Source organism: Eubalaena glacialis, chromosome 15 (genome assembly GCF_028564815.1).
Source record: "Eubalaena glacialis isolate mEubGla1 chromosome 15, mEubGla1.1.hap2.+ XY, whole genome shotgun sequence".
Lineage (NCBI taxonomy): Eukaryota > Metazoa > Chordata > Mammalia > Artiodactyla > Balaenidae > Eubalaena > Eubalaena glacialis.
This window is the reverse complement of record NC_083730.1, coordinates 54,830,716-54,847,256: the sequence shown is the minus strand read 5'-3', so window position 1 is coordinate 54,847,256 and position 16,541 is coordinate 54,830,716. Positions and strand designations below refer to the sequence as shown.

Here is a 16,541-nt window from a genome sequence, read left to right as displayed (position 1 = left end):
CTCGTGTGCCACAACTACTCAGCCTGTGCTCTAGAGCCTGCGAGCCACAACTACTGAAGCCTGTGCGCCTAGAGCCTGTGCTCTGCAACAAGAGAAGCCACAGCAATGAGAAGCCCACGCGCTGCAATGAAGAGTAACCCCCGCTCACTGCAACTAGAGAAAGCCCACGTGCAGCAACAAAGACGCAACGCAGCCAAAAAGAAAATAAATCATGATGGTTACCAAGAGGATTCTGGGATGGTGGTGGAGTAGGAAGTACTAGGAATCCATCTCCCCATCTAGACAACAACTGCACTGGCAGAATCTTTCTGGTGTAACTATTTTAGAACTCTGACTTCTGTTGAAGGCTTGTGACTGCCAAGGGAAGGCTTGGGGGTTAATTGTGGTTAATTTTGGTCAATTTCAGCTCTTAGCTCAGCAGGAACTACACATACCCCACCCTCCAGCCCAGTGACAGGCAGCCCAGGTATGTGTTCTTAGATCAGCTTGCAAGGTGTTCTAATCCTTGATTGCTGCTTCTCATTATGGAGGTGCAGGCACAGAGGTGGGTAGCCATTGTTGCACCCTCCCATTGTTGCGAGCCCTTCCTCATTGGCTGAAGTTACTTCCAGAGGATTTAAGGGTCTGTGCTCTTTTCTGCTTCCCCTCCTATTTTTCTCTTTTTCTCCTTTTGGGAACCTGGCATTAAAGACTATGACATTCAAAAGCAACTGCATATATGAGGGAAATTAGCAAGGCATTGCACATACCTGAGGAAAGGTGCAGGCTCAGAAAAGACCCAAGGAGACCTTAAGTTTACACCTCAGGCTGTAAGCATGAAGACAGGCTAAAACAGTCAAAACCAAAAACAAACCCTGCAGAAGGAGAAGACTCTGATTTCCAGACTTATGGCATTATTAGATTCAAATGTCGTTTTCAACAGAAAAATCACAAGGTAAACAGCGAAATAGGAAAGTAGGGCCCATTCAAAGGAAAAAAAATAAACCAACAAGTAAATGTATCTGAGAAAAACCAGATGGCGATCTACTAGACAATGACTCTAAAACAGTTGTCTTGAAGATCCTCAAAGAACTAAATGAAGATGTGTAGAAAGTCAAGAAAATGATGTGTGAACAAAATGGAAATATCAATGAAGACATAGATCACCTAAAAAGAAACTAAAAAATTCCAAAGCTGCGAAGTACAAGAACTTAAATGAAAAATTCATAGGGGTATTCAAAGAGAGATTTAACCAGGCAGAAGAAAGAACCAGTGAACTGGAAGATAGGACAATGGGAATTATCAAGTCTGAGAAACAGAAAGAAAAAAGACTGAAGAAAAATGAAGAGAGCCTAAGGGACCTGTGGGGCATCATCAAGCGGACCACCACATGCATTGTGAGAATCCTAGAAAGAGAAGGCAGAAAGAGAGAAAGGGGCAGAGAGGTTATTTGAATAGAAACTCCCCAGATTTGATGAAAGATATAAACATCCAAAAAGCAGAATGAATTCCAAATAGGCTGAACTCGGCCCCACATTGAGATACATTATAATCAAACTTTCAAAAGACAAAGAGAGAATCTTGAAAGCAGCAAGAGAGAAGCAACTTGTCACTTATAAGAGATCCTTTTAAGATTTTCAACAGATTTCTCATCAAAAACTTTGGAGGCCAGAAGATAGTGGGCTGATATCTTCAAAGTGCTAAAAAGGAAAAAACAAAAAACAAAAAAAACCCTGTCAACCAAGAATCATATATCTAGCAAAACTGTACTTCAAAAATGAGGGAGAAATTAAGACATTCCCAGACAAAAGCTGAGGGCGTTTGTTGCCACTGGACCTGCCTTGTACGAATCCCAAAAGGGAGTCCTGCAGGTTGAAATGAAAGGATATTAGACAGTAACCCGAAGCCATATGAAGAAATAAAATCTCCGTAAAGGCAAATACAAGGGCAATTATAAAAGAAAGCATTATTTTAACAACAGTTTGTAACTCCACATCTTATTTTCTACATAATTTAAGAGACTGATGGATTTTTAAAAAACAGTTATTAGCTTATGTTTTGGGGCACACAGTGTACAAAGATGTAATTTTGTGACATCAGTAACTTGAAAGGGGTGGGGATGGAGCTGTAAACAAGTAGAGTTTTTGTACGTTGTTGAAATTAAGCTGGTATAAATTCAAATTAGATTGTTATAACTTTAAGAAGTTAAATGTAATCCCTGTGGTGACCACAAAGAAAACAGTTATAGCATAAAGGAAATGAGAAGGAAATTAAAACATTTCACTACAAAAGATCAACTAAATACAAAAGAGACAGTAATGTAGGAAATGAGGGGGAAAAAAGGCTGTATGGCGTATGGAAAACAAATAGCAAAATGATGGAAGTTTTTCCTTCTCAGTAATTACTTTAAATGGATTAAACTCCAAAAGACAGAGATGGCAGAATGGATTAAAAAAAATATTCTAACTGTGCGCAGTCTGTAGGAGACTTATTTTAGATGCAGAGACACGGGTATGTTATTTGTATTTTACCACAATAAAAAAATCATTAAAAAAATGATTGAGAAAAAAAATGCATGATTGTTATTAAGGCATATTAAGGATTCAATTCAACACCCATTTTGGTTCTTACTAGTAGTAGGTACTGTGATACGTCTTGGGAATAAAGATGATTAAGACGCAGTCGTAGCCCCCACGAAGCTCACAGTCAAATAAAAATGACTTGCAAACAAATTATTATTCTGTAGTGTGATAAGTGAGATGACAGAAGAAGAGTTAAAATAATTTTGTGAGAGTCAGGGCAGGTTTCATAGGAGAGGAGTTACGTGAGCTGAGTTTTAAAGAATGTGTATTTTCAAACCAACAAGGTAATGAATAAGAACATTGAAGTCTGAGAGCAGCACATGAACATATGGGGTGAAGTACGTTGGTAAGTTAGTTTTATACATGAGGGAACATGGCAGCAGATGAGTCTGGAATGGTCCACAGAAGTAGGCTTTAAAAGAGGTTTGTTCTTTATATAGTGGAGTTACATTAAAGAGTTTTAAACATAAATTCTGTGTTTTACAAAGAGAATTCTGTTTTTTGTGTGAAGAATAGATTGGGTAAGAATGCTGGGTGAGCTATGGCAGTAGGTCAAGTGAATGAGAATGAAGGAAGGTCTGAATTAATTAGCTGTAGAATTGGACAAGAGAGATTAGATAGCCATAGAATTTGGTGTTTGACCTAGGGATTCAGGGAAAGGAAGTAGGTGAGCATGACCTACAGATCCTGATTTTGTTGACTGTACAGTCTGTGGTTTTATCAGCTAAGATAGGGAGGAGTGGAGCAAGAGCAGGTTTTGGAGGTTGAGAGGAAACGGGAGCAAGAGGATAGAAAGAACCAAGATCAGTTTAAGATTTAATTTGAGGCCCCTTTACAAATCTTTTTAGGTAACCTCTTGGGAGTGAGCTATTGTGTTGTCCCTCAACATCTAGTTTGTTGGCAGTATCAAAGACAGAATAATGACCTCAATGTTTGAGGTTTTTTGGAATATTTAAGATAAATTCGGAAGAAAGCAACAAAACCTGTAAGTTAAGGTCTTTGTTCAACTGAGATTTTCTAATTTAGAATAAAAATCTGGAAATTAATTGTTGTTTTCTAGTGTGTATATGTATTTTCCAAAATCTTTAAACTTTCCTTATGTATTTCCCTTTGACATATATTTGGGTTTTAAGTTTTTAGGTTTTTTTTTTTAATGTAAACAAATTGTTGATGGAACCTGCATAAAAGTGTTTCGGTAGCAGTTTTCTAACAATCATAAATATATGGTACACTTCATAAATAGTTCCTGTTTTTATTCAGTGAGTGTTAGTGGATTCCCGTTTTTAATGGTAGGAGTACCACTAGATAGGCTTAAAAATTATAACAGAAAATAAATCCAGATTGGAGGTTAGGAAGATCTTACATCTAAGATTCTGAAATACTGAAATGTGTTACTAGAGAGGTTAACAATACATACACACAAACATATCTTTTTTTTGTAAGAAGCTTGTTTTTCTGGAATGTTTAAATATAATGCTACTCAGAGGCACAAGAGTTGAATCTTAAATCTTTCCTGTGGTAGTTTGCCAGTTCCTTTATGCTTAGTGTTAAGAGGTAACAAAAACTCCTAACCTTGTTTAGCTGGAATGTTAGTTAAGGTAGAAGTCTCCTGAGTCTTGGTTTCCTACCTTTTCAAGAATGGTTGTCAAGTCGTCATGGACTTCTACTTGAGCAGTTTTACTTTTAGTATCTGTTTGAGAAAATATGCAAAGACCAAAAACTGTTTTGAATTCAGCAACTGTTTTGTTTATTTGTTTTAAATATATTTAACCACAGCGGTATTTATCTGTGTTATCTTTGAACAATAGTTCAGGTAAGCTCGAGTGCCATGTGGATTTTCAAACCACTTGCAAAAACTAGAGTCCACCAGGGGCTACTATGGGTTGGAGAAAGTCTGAGAGTATGCTTACATCTGGGTGTTAAAATTTGAGATGTGTATGGAATAAAGACAATACCCTTATAATATCCTTCTCCATCTGCATCTAGCAAGGTAATGAGACTCTTTTTGGTATGGACTGTGTATATTATCTTTATGGTGCAGTACAAACATTTTTTTTTTTTAAAGCAGTTTCTTGCATTTGAAAAAAATTAAAGCAGTTGGGTCTTTTTCTACTTCTCATCTCCTCAGAAATATGCCAGCAGAAGGTGAGGCATTGCTACTGGATTCCTCTGAAATAGTTTTGGAATTTTGGATGTATAGAATTATACTTGTTTATGTTTCATTTTTATCTTTAAATTAAATACTTAATTTTTTTCTGTTCTTAAATATACAGAAAAGTGTATGCTCACCAGCCAGAGGTAACCAATGTTAACATGTTGATATATTTCTCCCCCTTAAAGCTAGTTGAGATCATACTGTTTGGCATTCATTCTTTTTTTTTAAATTACTCAATCGCTAGCATAATTTTTATGTTATTAAAAAAATCTGTGTAACATTTTTTAAAATGAAAAACTTCATATAGTTGTGTCGTGATTTAACATTTTCTAATGTTGGCTTACCATCATGGCTGATAAATTAGGGGTGCTGAAGAATCAAGCTACTTCTGATATAACTATTGGTCTGGTATATGTGTGCATGATATAATGATCCAGATCATCATTTATCTTTGGAGTTAATCACGATTCAAGCGAATTTCTAGTTATTTTGTTGGCTCCATTCTGTTTTCTGTTTCCTTTTCTCACATTAATCTGGTTCTTGATGAATTATTATAGCTTCGAGTTTTCTTTTTCTTTCTAAAATATTCACTGACTCAGATTTAAATGCTGCTGTTTAGGATAAAGATGGAGATAGAGCCGTTCACCATGCAGCTTTTGGAGATGAAGGCGCTGTTATAGAAGTGCTGCACCGAGGCAGCGCTGATCTGAATGCACGAAACAAGCGCCGGCAGACACCACTTCATATTGCTGTCAATAAAGGTCACCTTCAAGTGGTGAAGACTTTATTGGACTTTGGCTGTCATCCCAGTCTTCAGGTAAAACCTTTAAAGGAATATATTCTGCAGGTATTGCTAGGATTCTTTTAAATGGAAGTACTAGGTTTTGTGGTAAGCATTCTTTTGTTTTCAGTTCTTTTTTGTATGATCAGTCATACTAAATGATACTGAAGGTATAGAATGTCATAAAATTGGCAGTTATTCCTTCTTAGAAAAGCCTTTTTTAAGAAAGTGTCAGTAAATCGATTTTGTTTGAGGGAGTTGGGGATGGGGACTTGTGAAAATATCAGCTCTGAGTTGATTTGATTTAACTTTATTGATCATGACAGTGAGCTTCAGCATTTCATTATAGTTACTTCAGAGGTATCAAAAGTATTTTAATTGTAGCTTAATTTATCTTAGAGTCTGGGTCTAGTCATTAATCCAGTCTTGGAAGATTTTCTGATTTGGAAAATATATATAGGGTTTTAGGATTGATTTGTAGTAGGACCTAAGGAAGAGTCACCTAAGAAATGATTATTCCCATCTAAAGTTTTGGCAACCAGGTGAATTAAATTGGATACATCTCAGAGAAGTAATGAAGAAGAAGAACCAGAGTAATGGGACTGAGGGTTTGAGAAGAACTGAAAGAATCAGAGATTTTGTTTAGCTAGATGGTTGCTATGGACTGATATTTCTGAGGTACATCCATTTTGGAACTGATGGAGTAGGGAACCGACGGCTTCTGGGTGGAACTGACGGCTTCTGATGGTTGGATTGGAGGATGGGGGGAGGAATTGAGGGGAGTTAATCTGTTGAAGGAGTGGGAATTTATACCTGCTAACTTTTTTTGTCTGAGATGGGAGGCAAAGTCATCTGTTGAAGAGTGAGTGGGGAGTGGTAGGTGTAGAAAGGGTGATTGAGAAGAATGATGAAGGTTTGGAATAGCTACTGTGGGGAACAGAAGGCAGGATAGATGAGGACCTGTAAAAGCTTATGCCAGCCATGTTAAGAGCCCATCTCAAGTTGGAGACTGTGAATTTTTAGTGCCACTGGATAGGCGGATAGAAGTTGGATTGTTGGATTGAACTTGTGTTGGGAATTTTTTAATGTGTGTGGATGAATATATACCTGAGATTGGCAAACTTTTTATGTAATGGGCCGGATGATATTTTAGGCTTTCATATGATTTCTATCACACTATCCAACACTGCCATTGTAGCCTGAAAGCTGCTGTAGATAATACATAAATGGATGTGTGTGGCTATGTTCCAGTAAAACTATTTACAAAAATAGGTGGAAGACTGGATTTGGCATCCGTGGTATATGCCGTAGGATAGGCTATATATGGCTTTACTGAGAATAGTATTTATGACTATGATATGAAAAAGGTCTAAATTACCCATTTATCCAGATGACTGATAGTGAATAACAACTTACTGCTAAATCATTGATTAATGAAAAAAGTACCTTGAGAAAAAGGTAGACTGAGACTGTCAGAGTTTCTTTTTCATTTGTCTTCACTTTGAGTTAACTAGCCACTTTCCTGCCCTTTGAAAACATTTAGATTAATGATTCTCAACTGTGACTGCACAACATAATCATCTGGGGAGCTCTGAAAAACTGTTGATGCCTGGCTTTCACCCCCAGAGATTCTGGCTTAGTTGGTCTGAAGAACAGCCTGGGTATTAGGGTTTTTAAAGAACTCCCCACAGATTCTAAAGTGCAGCCAAGGTTGATAACCACTGACTTTAAATTCATTACTATGGGACTCCCAAGACTGGTGTAGGTTTGGTGTGGAATTTTAGAGTATAACAATTAATGGTAGGAATGTGGTATAGCAGGCCATTGTAAGCTAAAGAATTGGGGTGGGGGGCAGCTTTTCCACCTCATTAAATTTTGTTATTTGCTAAATTATATTTGAGGGTACTTCTTTGATTTTATTTTTTATTTTCTTTGGAAAGCTACAGCATGCTTATTGTCTTTTCCATCTAGATTGAGTAGGAATTTCTTTACTATAATGAGGCTAATATTTCTTGCCTGCATTTTAAAATTTAACACACAGCGTGTTTTATTAACGGGTTGTTGGATATGGCTTCTGCTTTTGTCTCTTTGTTCAGTAGTTCATTATAAGTATTAACATTACATATAATGATTAATTGAAAAAGAACTAATGAAAGTCTCTTTAAACTTTAAAAAAAAAAAAAAAGGATTCTGAAGGTGATACCCCTCTTCATGATGCAATAAGTAAGAAACGTGATGATATCCTGGCAGTTCTTCTGGAAGCTGGAGCAGATGTTACCATTACAAATAATAATGGATTTAATGCTCTACACCATGCTGCACTAAGAGGAAATCCCAGGTAAAGATGTCACGTTTTACTATTTTATATGCAATTTAAAAATATTTTCCTGTTGCTGGTTCTCTTTTTCTGATACTTATGAGGAAATAATTTTGGTTTACTTTAATGTTTTAAGGTCTGTGGAAATTATGAACTTCATTAAATAGATTAGTTTTATATGTTTTTTTTTTTTGGTTAAACTAATACAAGTATTATGAAATGACTATTTAAATATATATTAAATATGGATATAAAGTATCAGGAATACTTGCTTATATGCTAAAGATTTAATTAAAATGCATTCCATTTGGAGATTTATGTTTCTTCAAGATCATTCTCAGGTGTCCTCTAGCCCCATGTTATTTATTTGCATGGTAATTATTTTTTTAAACTTGTGGCTAAATAACTATTAAGTTACCTAATTTCTTATTAATAATATAATTACCTATAAACTTCTAGTATAGAGGTCCTCCAATCATTGTTATAGTGATAGGTGGTCTACTGAAAAAAGTGCTTGCTGGTTAAAGTTCTAGAAAGACTTTTGGGAAGTCATAGAATTCATAAAGGATCTGCGAAGTCTCACAGAAAAGGAAAATGGTTATTAGCTTTGCTTAACCTAGAACTTTCTATGAATGAATTTTTTGGAACAACTTTACCTTGAGAAGCATTTTAGAAAGTTCTGTATTAGATGTCTTCTGTTTATAGTTGAATCAAGCCCATGTATATTGACTGAGGGAGATGTTTACTTAGGAGTTTATTTTCATAATTTAATCTACCCTAAATTTAAAAAAATTAAGGTATAATTGACATATAACATATTAGTATCAGGTGTTACAAAATAATGATTTGATATTTGTATATATTGTGAAGTGATTGCCACAGTAAGTCTAGTTAACATCCATCACCACGCATAGTTCCATTTTATTTTTTTCTTGTGGTGACAACTTTTAAGACCTATTCTCTTAGCAGCTTTCAAATATACAATGCAGTATTATTAACTATAAACACCATGAATTCTTATTCTTTGGTTCCATATTGCATTTTTACATCATGTTTCCTTTTACTTTGTTTTGCTCTTTTTTAGCTTCTTAGGATCACCACTAGAGGGTGAGCACAGAGAACAAAAGGATTTTATTGTGATTGGTTGTTGGTAGCTGTAACAATCGGTGTATAATCTAGGATGAAATAAATGACAATGTTTTAGGTTATATCTTGATTTGTTTTTTCAAATTACAAATATTTGAACACTTCATACGTTAGCACTGTAAAGGAGACACAGTAGTATTATATGTTCCCTGCCTTTCAAATAAAAGATGATAATGATAGCATTTACCACATGCCTGGCCTCTACTAAGTAGTGTACATGCATTATCTCATTCAGTCCTTTGAACAGCTTTTTGAAGCAGGTGTTAATATCCTCATTTTATAGATGAAGCATGTGAGGCTTATAAAGAGATGAATTTAGTTATTCAAGATCATGCAGCTGACTAGTGGAACAGTTGGAACTTGAGCAAGATCTGTTTGACTTCAGAATCACTGATCTTAGCCACTTTATATTATTTTCTCTGTATTACGGTCTGTATGTGAGGCAAGACTGGAACACGTGGACAGTGAATGATTTAACTAAGAATGTATTAATATATCAAGCTCACTTCTTGTGCTTCATGAGCCTGTCTTTCTAACTTTATCTCCTACTAATTAAAATCCCTCTGCCCACCTTGCCCTTCAGCTACATTATACTACTCTCTCTCCCTAAAATTGTCTGCTCTCTTCCTTCATTTATTAAGCATTTTCTTTCATTAAGATGCCCTTATCCCTTCTTTTTCTTAACCAACTCTCCTCCAGAGCTCCTCTATATCATCACTGAAGTTATTTTCTGTTTGCCCTATACTTCCTTGTTCTGTGTTTTTGTTTTCTTGTACTTATAATCTGCTTTGTGCTGTTCCTTAGTATGTGCATTTTTATGTTTCTTTCTGATAAAATTGTGGGCACAAATATTTATCTGTGTATCTCCTGTAATGCCTTGACTATACTGGGGACTCAATACATGTTAGTCTTAATTTGACAGTCAGGACAGTGTTAGATATCACAGGAGTATATGATCAATTAAAATATAAATTCTGTAGAGAAACGGTCAAGAGTTGAAACAGCAATTATTTCAAATTAGGATGGTCAAAAAGAGATTTTATTGAGGGAATTTAATTTAGGTTATAATATTTTTAAGTTATAAAGTTTAAGATAGACTGAAAATTAAAGTGTTTAGGAAGTAACTTTTAAATATTTTGAATTGTTTAACTTTATTGAGAATAGGCATAGTATATTTAATATAATGTTAAGCCTATACAAGGAGGAAAAAGATACTACTTCTGTTTCTTTAATTCTTGAGAATTCCTCTGGAAATTTATAACAGTGACTCCTCCAACCAGATAATTGGTGTCAGGTGACATAAAAAAAATAACTTTCATTCTACAACAAAGTGGTGCTTTAGTTAAAGGTACACAACTTCTTTATTCCTATTTCCTTAAGACATTTTATGCAGTTTTGACTGTACATTGCCCAATAAAGTGTGATTTTAATTGGACACGAAAGAATATCAGAAGATAACACAAGTTATATATTGGTTGTAATTGTAACTTGGGTTGTTTTGAGTTCTTTTTTTTCTACATCAAGTTTCGTATTCTTAAAATTGGCTTTTCTTTCCTGGTACTGACCAGTGAGGTTGCAAGACAGAAGAAACCATTTTAACTCAGAATTAGAAAAAGTCTTCTCATTTTACAACTGAGGAAACATGTTTGGAGAGGTGAAATGTCTACATAAGTAAAAAGGTAGCAATACTTACAAGTTTTTTCTTTTTTGAGGATTAAAGTCTTTTGGTTCAGGGTCAGAAGAATTAGATACTTTCTGTTTAAGTCTGTCTGTAAGATGCTCTGCAGTGGCATCATCTCCTTTTCCACCTTACCTATCAATGTTCTATTAAATAGCAGTAGAATTAAATGGTAATCATATGGAAGGTAGTGACTCAACATTGCTGGAGTTTTATTTTATATAATGTTACATTTTTCTTTAACTTAAAAATGTGCATGCCCACACTGTGACATTCCTGTTATGGTTTCAGGTGACCTTCCCAGATATTTTCTTCCTTTGAAGGAAGTTTTGTTTTTTTAAAATTGTGTGGCATAGTCTACATTTCAATACCATTTCTTTTCTGAAGGATAAGAAATTTAATACCAAGAGACCATAAATGAATAAAATAATTTTATTTGAAAGCCTTATGTCATCCACACATTTTTCATAAAGCTGTTTATAAACATTATTTACCATTATGGCTCTTCCAAGTAGAATTAACAGTAACAAATTATTTGATTTAAACCACAATCTGAGTAATTTAAATAAGTTGAAATTAGTTGATGTGATTGATATTGATAAATGAAAACGCTGGCTGTCCTGTAGTAATCAATGCATAGCTACAGCTGGTTGAAGGGGACCAAATCCATTGAAGAGGCGATTTGGTTCCATTTTACCAGCTCTAGCAAAGCATTGCAGTGCCGCTAGTTTGGGACCCAGAACAGTTAAACTGTTTTTTATTTGAAAAATTATGGTTATGGTCCTTACACAAATGTTAAGAGATTCTCATATCAGTATTTCAGCCATTGAATGTAAAACTTTATGTTTTGAAGGCACTTTTCCTACTATTCCCTTCTCTAGTGGTGCAGAAATCTTTACCCTTTAACACGTCGTTAGTGCATTAAGGAGTTATCAATGTACGTCTTTATTTTTAACACTTTTGCTTAATTCTTAAATACAGACAGTGACCTGTTTCAAAACCCACACCATTTAAAAGAGCAAATAGATCTTGATGTGTATCAGAGTAATGTTATCTATTTATCCTTGGGCAGTAAACCAAATAAGTAAGTGAAATAGGTTAGGGAAGAGCACTGCTAGTCATACTTTTCTACTGCCGCTGCTTTTTTTAGTATTATACTTAAGGACTAACAGCAAGTTGCTGACGGGGTGGAGGAATGAGTAGCCTTAAGAAAGTACCTCTGGGCTTTGGTTTATAAATAGATGACACGTGTATTCGGTGTATTGCTTAGACTTGTGTTGAAAGGAACTGCCATGCATGATAGCTTATTTTTCTTTCTTTTTGCTTATGTAGTGTTACTAATCATAGGTTAATAATTTAACCCTTTTAAAGGTCTAGTTCCTTGACTGAATTCTCTGTCATTTTGGGTACAGATTGCCTAGTTACTTCTCATTATCAGCTTAATAATACATTGACTTGCGGTTAGTAATAATCATGAATTTGAGTATTAAAACTACCATTAAAACTCAGTAGAACAAATTTTTGTTATAAGGGGATTTCAGTATTGGGAAAGGATGTCTTCTGAAAATACTTGCCTTGAAATAAAAGTTTGAGCAGTTATAGTTTGCCTATAAGTGCTGTCAGTGAAATATAAAGAAATAGTTATCTGTTTTGAACCAAACTGGGAGAAGGTCAACACTAATTCAGGCAATATTCAAACAATTCTCATATTAAGTACATTCTGCATCTGTTGGTTGATGAGTGTCATGCTGCTGGTGAAATTAATGTGACTACAATTATTTCCATCATTCTAATAGAAATGAAACAGGTGTTAAATTGCGTGGACTTCAGTGCTGATGATAGCAATAAAACTGGCTTCTATTTTTACTAGTTATATGGGAGCCGTTTAGCAGATCCAGTTGCTCAACTGTGCTTTTGGATGGCAGTTCAGTTTCATATACTGGCCATATCGGGGCAAGGAGAGGCCATGGAAAAAAAACAGTACAGCATTTGATAATGTCAGCATCTGTTATCCCTGTCAGCGAGACAGTTGAAATGTTTGAGTTACGCCAGTGTCAGCAGATGCCCAGAGTTTAATATGTACTCAGTTAAAAATGAACAGCTGATCTAAGTGATAGATGTGACATTTTAGAGTGATTGAAAATACTCTTAGATATGTTAAGTTGAACTTGTAAGCACTAGAATCAGTGTATAATTTTACTTTTTCAAATGAATAACAGATGCTGTCATTTTATTTTCTAGGGATTATATACTCTTAATATTGTAGCAACGAGATTCTTAGTTGCTGGGATGTTTTAAAATAATTATTAAAAACATTTATACCTATAGAATGATGAATATAATTGTTTATTATAAAACATGGATGCAGTAATACCCTTTGAGTAGTTTTATAGAGGAACCTCTACTTTTGAGGTATATATTGTCAGTTTTTGGTATTTAGGGCATGTACAGTTAAACTTAACAAATGGAATATGCAGCTTTGCCATTCTCTTTGTAGATGATCAGAAAGAAGGGCTATTCTTGAATGAGTTAAGCTTTGAACTGATTTTTTCTTTGAAAACGTGGAATTTTAAAATTATGAACTTTTTGTAACTTCCAATAAATATTCAATAATTTATACGCTACCATATCTAATAGTCATTCTCTCATTCTTTATAATCTGCCGATAAAATGAAAATCATCTTTTGACAATTATCTAGTTGTCTTATTAAACAGAAAATTGGATAACCTTATAGCCATTTCTATTCAACTGTGACACAAAAAAATTTAGACATGTAATACATGTCTGAATACTCTAGTCAAAATAAAACTTTTAGTAAGAAATGATTAGAATATATGAATATTAATATTAGTATTTCTTTTTTCAAAGTCTATTATAGTAGCTTAAAGTCGGTACTACTTATAAATTGTTGCTAAGAGCTATATCATTTATAATTTATTAGTATATAAATATATATTGTACAAAATAAATTTTATATAAAATACAAAAAAGTATTTTAATATATCTAACATACTATAAATAGTAGGTCTATCATATTTATAAAAAATTGAATTATAATTGCATAGTACTAATAAAAGATGGTTATTCTTTCTGTATAAATTGGTTTCTTGACTATAGTGTTTTCATTTTATGTGCCCTCTTTGGAGAAAGCAAATTCAAGGATAATATAGATAATAAATTAATTTATTTTAAATATTTGGCAGTCTGTGACCAATGTGCCCTGTTGACTTACAGCTATTTCCCAGAATTTTGTCATTTTTCATGAATAAATCTTATGTCTTGATTCATTCTAAGTACTTACACAGCATTGAAAGTGGAGACTGGATTAGGGAGAAGGACAAGGACCATTTTTTTTTTCTTTGAGAGCAGAATTTTACTTGAAAGATAGCCTTTTAAAATCATAACTATGTCTATAGCTTTCAGAAAGAAAACCTAAAACAGCAAAACTTGCTTCAGAAATTCCTCTAATATTATTAAATTATAAATTTATCAAAATATGAAGAAGAGCTGTTGAAAGGCAAATGAAGTTGGCTTTTGTTAAATCAGTCAACACTACTAATATGATACATTTAAATTAATGTCAAATTGTGGAGACAGAAAATAGGTCATGTGTATCCCTCATTGTTTTGTACTAGTAATACTCTATTCTCTTTTGTGTTCAACTTTAATCATGTGAATACTTAATTTAAAAAATGTAAAATGTAGTATGCTTAACTTAAAAGATTTAAAAGGAATTTCATGATAATTTAAAATCTACTTCAGTAAAACTTTTTTTCTTCACAAAATATAAATCTTAGCAACATTTAGTTTCCATCTGTAAGTAGTAGGTACATTTTTCTGGTGTTAGTATTGCCAAAGGTCATCTCTTTGATATTAGGTTAATTTACCATATGAAGGTCATTCACATAGTTGCATTCTAGTTCCCTCTTGGCGGTTTATTGCCTACCAAAAATACATACTTCTTTACATTCCATAGCATTGTATGTTCATATGGGTACATAAAGAAGTATGTACTCTGAGTAGGTATTACTAAGTTGTTAGCTGTAAAAACACGAAATGTTTTATTTTCGCATTTGTTAGTAAAACATTCAGCTTACTGATGGAGAGAAATGGTAGATCATTTGCAGAGACTATCAAAGACTAAACTTTATAACAAATTTACCTGAGGCATGGCATTAGTGCCATTCATGGTTCCTTGTTCTTGGTGGACATACACTTTTAAACTTTGACCAGTTATCTGTTGAACTTTGTCCTGGTTTGGTTCTGCAAGAGATCCATAGTATCAGTGGGGATTTACAGAGTGTATTTCAGATATTGGTAAGATCAGCCTAGTGTTTCTTCATAGTCTTCAGAGCAAATTTCTTCTTATTTTGCAGTTTGCTTCTAGATCCTACAAGTAGACAATAATTAATTTGGTGCAAATTCTTTTTACAAACTAAATGTCTTATTAAAAACTTAACAGCCAATTAGTACTTCTTCTGATATTAACTCTAAAGTTGAAAAGACAAGGAGAAAAACCAGATCTTTTTAGGGTGTGAATGAACTGAATTTTTAAAGATGATGATATTTTTTGTTAGTTTTTTTAAGGTCATAGATAAGAACTCATGATCATTTGAAAACTTCTTTGTTGTTCCTTTCTTTTTATTAGTTACTTACCTGAATTTTGCACTTTGGTGCTCCTTTTGGGTTAAATATAAATTTAGATAGATGAATTAATATCTAATTTTGGTGAGTTGAGTTGTTTTGATTCTTTGTTTTTTTGTTTTTAATATAAAGGATAAGTACCAGAACAGTACTGTCCAAAGTCTCACTTAAAAACAGCTGAAAGGTATTAGCCTATGAGCAGTTGAGTTTTAGCTTGATCATTTAGCATGAAAAGAAATTATAGTTGGTGAGTTGCCTTTTATTATTGTGGTATTAAAAGGTTAATTTAAAAGAAAATGAGAAATTTTCCTGTCTGAGAAAGGACGGGAAGAAAAGACACAGAAAGTAGAATTTCTGCAGTCTGTGATAAAAAGCTAGTGCAGCTTATAGAGAGCAAATCAGAATGTAGCAACAGATAGCCCAGTACTACAGCAGTTTCAGCAATGCAGAGTTAGAATTTCACCATGCACATTCTGATTTATTTTTGTGCCCAACTATTAGAGTTGGCAATAAAAAGTATTTTGTGATCTACCAAGTATCTTGGTTGACTAAACCTTGAAATAGTTAATAGTTTTTAAGCGATAGTATACTTTGGAAGCAGGATGTGATTTACTAGGGATGCAAAACCACCATTTAATCTGAAACAATGAAAACGAACTCTTTAATAATGTAAATGACAGGAATGGATTTGTACAAGTTTGAGATCGAGTTACCTGTCATGATATTTAACAGCATTCCTTTTTATACTACATAAGCTCTCTACTTGAACTGTGAAACTAGGCTGTGCCCAGATAGAATTTAATCTAACAATAAAAACATGTATCGAGTCAGTAATAGGTAAGCATGCAGAAAGTCATAAGCATCCTTAAAAGTACAGGCCTGTGGTGCTGTGTTACCTGTAAGCTTAGTGTCATGCAGCGTTAGCAGCAGGAAGAGAGATAAAGACCTAGAGAGTCACATCAGCAGCAGCCATCTCATCTTGATTGTTTCTTCACTCTGTTTGCTGAATTAGCGCTTCTTTTCATGAGCCGGGTGAAGTAAGGGGGAAGAAACAGTGAACACAGAACCTCACCTTTTAAGATAAATTTGAAAAACAAATGAACAAACAAAAATAAGTCAGCCATCTTTTCCCTCTCCCTTCCCTTATGCTTAAGGGAAAAGAAAAAAAACTACAGTAAAATTGAATCAGCGTTGGCTATTTGATTTAGAATGTCATATTACTAGTATTGCACAGTTATAAGCACCTTGTATCTGCTGG

The 16,541-nt window shown here is 34.0% G+C and overlaps 1 protein-coding gene across 1 annotated transcript in view; it reads left to right on the top strand.

Moving 5' to 3' along the window:
• The window catches only part of MIB1 (MIB E3 ubiquitin protein ligase 1), a 112,189-nt gene that overhangs the window by 56,701 nt on the left and 38,947 nt on the right, over window positions 1-16,541 (top strand). Inside the window, exons 11-12 of the mRNA XM_061169637.1 lie at window positions 5,336-5,533; window positions 7,684-7,835. Of these exons, the coding sequence (XP_061025620.1) occupies window positions 5,336-5,533; window positions 7,684-7,835 (350 nt within the window). The remainder of the gene's footprint in view (window positions 1-5,335; window positions 5,534-7,683; window positions 7,836-16,541) is intronic.